Raw genomic sequence first — 3,097 nt, forward strand, 5'->3', positions numbered from 1 at the left:
TATTTGATTCAATAGATATAAGCTTACACATTTTACTGCTATGTTTAACTTTTGCCATTTATTTACATACTTAGTTAATTTGTTGCTTATTTATTACTTCCAGGAACATATTGTCCATGACACTTTTACCACATTCAATATTAATAGCTAACAAATTAAATGAGCTTAACATTTACACATACCATGTAGCTGCTTAATATGTATTTGTTACTTTTTTCAAACTTTCATCTGCATATCCACAAATTGTAGCTTTCAACTTTAAATTTGTTGTTAAACAGTATGTTTGATTTTTTTTTCAATTAATTTTAACTATTTCAAATGTTAATTTCGACTTGTGTTTTTCACAACTACTTTAATATGTAGTAGAGTGTAACCACTTATCAGTATACCAGTTAATTAGTATAAAAAAACGGTTTTTTTTTTGTTTTGTTTTAAATTAAATTAATATTTTTCAAATCCTGAAAGGCTGCTGAAGGGTTTGCCCCTGTGCTAAATTATGAAGAAAAAGAAAAGATGAAGTCTAGCTGCAATAATGTCAAATAAAATAATAAAGTAATTTGCATAGGTTCATGTTCTGCATTGCCTAATAACAGCTGCTATAAATACTCACTGGTGGCAATATACCTGATAATGAACACAGAGTGGAAATATAAAGTGTGATGAAAAGGGGCAGGTCATGCATAGGAAATCATTATGTAACAGATTTCCAGTAAACTCTTACACAAGGATTAGCATTGCTTATAACTGGGTAGACCAGAAATGGGGCAGTGTGGTAATCCTCCTGAACGACAGGGAACCAACAAAGGCCTTAGCAGGAGTAACCTACATCTGGGTTACTAAAGGTGTTTCCATGTTGACACTGAGATTAATGGGAAATGCACCTTTTCACACAATGCACTGCATTATACAGAACTGTGCAAAAGTAGTGAGTTAACCCAATTCTTCTAAAGAGCCAGAGTTTCTTGTATTTTAAAAAACAAACAAGCAAACAAACAGTGATCTTGAGCAATAGATTACTTAAATTCTCCAGTCTTTCTAAATGACCATGTCTGTGTTTTTGCTTCAATATTGACTGGTTTTTCATTCATTTTTAGATGAGGTGGGAATCACCAGACACCCACATTATTATTATTATTATTATTATTATTATTATTATTATCACAATATTTCACTCACAATATGAAACTGTGACTTTTAACATTTTCCAATATGCTGACCAAGTTTCCTGTTATACAGTAATGTAACCAGAATGCAACCAACAGCCAGCCAGTTGAGTTCCCTCACGTTGTGCTCACTGACAAAGATGGCAACATGTTAGAAAACTGTCTGCATTTAGAAAATAGACCATATTTATTTGCAAACCTTCAACAATCTCCCTGAAAGTGATTTTAGTCAATCCAAGGCAGACAGCAACTTCTTTTGGAAAGTTCACCTCTTATCAGGTAACCCGTTGAATGGCTTTGGACAACTATTTAGTCGCCACAATCTGTCACAGAATGTGAAGAAATTCAACACAGTCACCACGCAGCCACTTATTCTAGATGCAATGAAGTTGCTGTCCTATTTTTGCTGGGGTGTCTAAGCCATTAGCTTCGAATAAGTTTCCTTAGCTAATGTTATCTCGGGAGGAGTAGTATTCCCAGAGTATTTTAATTTATTTAATAAAATATCAATATTTGGTGTCCTTGTATTGACACAATTTTGCCAAACAAAATATTGTAATTTTAAGTTGTGTTGATGTTTTTTCACCCAAATTTTGTTATTTTCAAATTTTAGTCCAGTCCTTGAACCTGCCCACACTTAGCAAATAGCCAGTTTTAAATCAGAGCCTTCTACACTTTGTTATTGCCAGCCTATCACAAAGGCATACAATCTGATTTCTTTAGTGAATATACAAAAATGCCAAAGATAACAGTTTGGCAGGCATAAAGTGGTATTTTCTGCCAACAAAGTGATTTGTAAAGAGCTATAAGGTGAAAACTTCTGTCCCTAAAAAAATTGAGGAAACTGGATAAGTGCTGAAAAAGAAGTTGCACTGCTAAAAAATGGAATAATGAACACAGAAAGGTGCCATCAGATTGTGGTACCAACAATACATCGCAAGCATCAGATTGGCAACCGCTTAATTTTTAAGCATGACCGAAATCCCAAACACACTGCTGATGCAGTAAAAGCAGTTTAGAAGGAGTTTCAGTAAACCCATTTTCCTAGCAGAATACAAAGAATGAGGGGGGACTCAAGTATCCTCAGGTTTACTGCTATTGTAAGAGCTTTGTGTCTTTTGTGTTTTAAAATTGACTTCGGCAGGAATGACCCAGAAAAGTCATGATATTCAATACTTTAGCACACATTTGGGTGGCACACAAGTAACGTGATCTGACACTTTTTTGTTTTGGATCCTTTTGTACAATTTGTAAAAAACACAGGAAAAAAAAAACATCTTATTACATCAAATAAGTAACATTATATCCTATATCTGTCTCCAAAATGCCATATAAGGAAGGGGGAAGTTGATGGCATGTTAAAGGCAAGGGTGTTTCCAACAGCACCAGTCCAGTGTGGCTCGTTGTGAACATTTGCACGTTGGTCGTCCACAAACCACATAAACACCATGACATCTCTCCTGCTTGGAGCAGCGCTGCTGGGCAACTTGGGCATCTCTGTCACAGCACAAGGTAACTTCTTAGAATTTATTTCTCTGTATTTTTATTTCCATGTAAAACATGTGGTTTAGGGCTGTTCTTGATCTAAAGTTAGGCTGATTTACATCTGCCTCACCTCACTGCTCCCATAATGAAACCAAGAAGTATAACTTTACTGGTGCCACAGAAAACCAAACCAACCAATAGCAGAACTCACAGCATCTTCTGCTAGAAATCTACTTTTTCATTACCTTTTCCCTAGTCTAAAATTCATTAGTAAATCCTGAACAACTGAAACACACTTTTTGAGTGATTATCAAAGTCTAGACTTGTTGAAATAAAGAATGAAGTGTAATGTTATTGTTGGGAGTGAAAACAAAGTTGGTCCGACGCTGCTGTGTTTGTTCAGAAAGAACAACAGACAAAGGTGTGAGAAAAAGATGATTTTTGCCATG

General features: G+C 35.1%; 1 protein-coding gene across 1 annotated transcript in view; it reads left to right on the plus strand.

Annotated features, from left to right (window-relative positions):
- Positions 1 to 2,566: 2,566 nt before the first annotated feature.
- The window catches only part of il22ra2 (interleukin 22 receptor, alpha 2), a 4,997-nt gene continuing 4,466 nt past the window's right edge, over positions 2,567 to 3,097 (plus strand). Inside the window, exon 1 of the mRNA XM_013909393.1 lies at positions 2,567 to 2,700. Within this exon, the coding sequence (XP_013764847.1) occupies positions 2,612 to 2,700 (89 nt within the window). The 5' untranslated portion in view covers positions 2,567 to 2,611. The remainder of the gene's footprint in view (positions 2,701 to 3,097) is intronic.

Source organism: Pundamilia nyererei, unplaced genomic scaffold (assembly GCF_000239375.1).
Source record: "Pundamilia nyererei isolate P.nyererei 1_Seehausen unplaced genomic scaffold, PunNye1.0 scaffold00024, whole genome shotgun sequence".
Lineage (NCBI taxonomy): Eukaryota > Metazoa > Chordata > Actinopteri > Cichliformes > Cichlidae > Pundamilia > Pundamilia nyererei.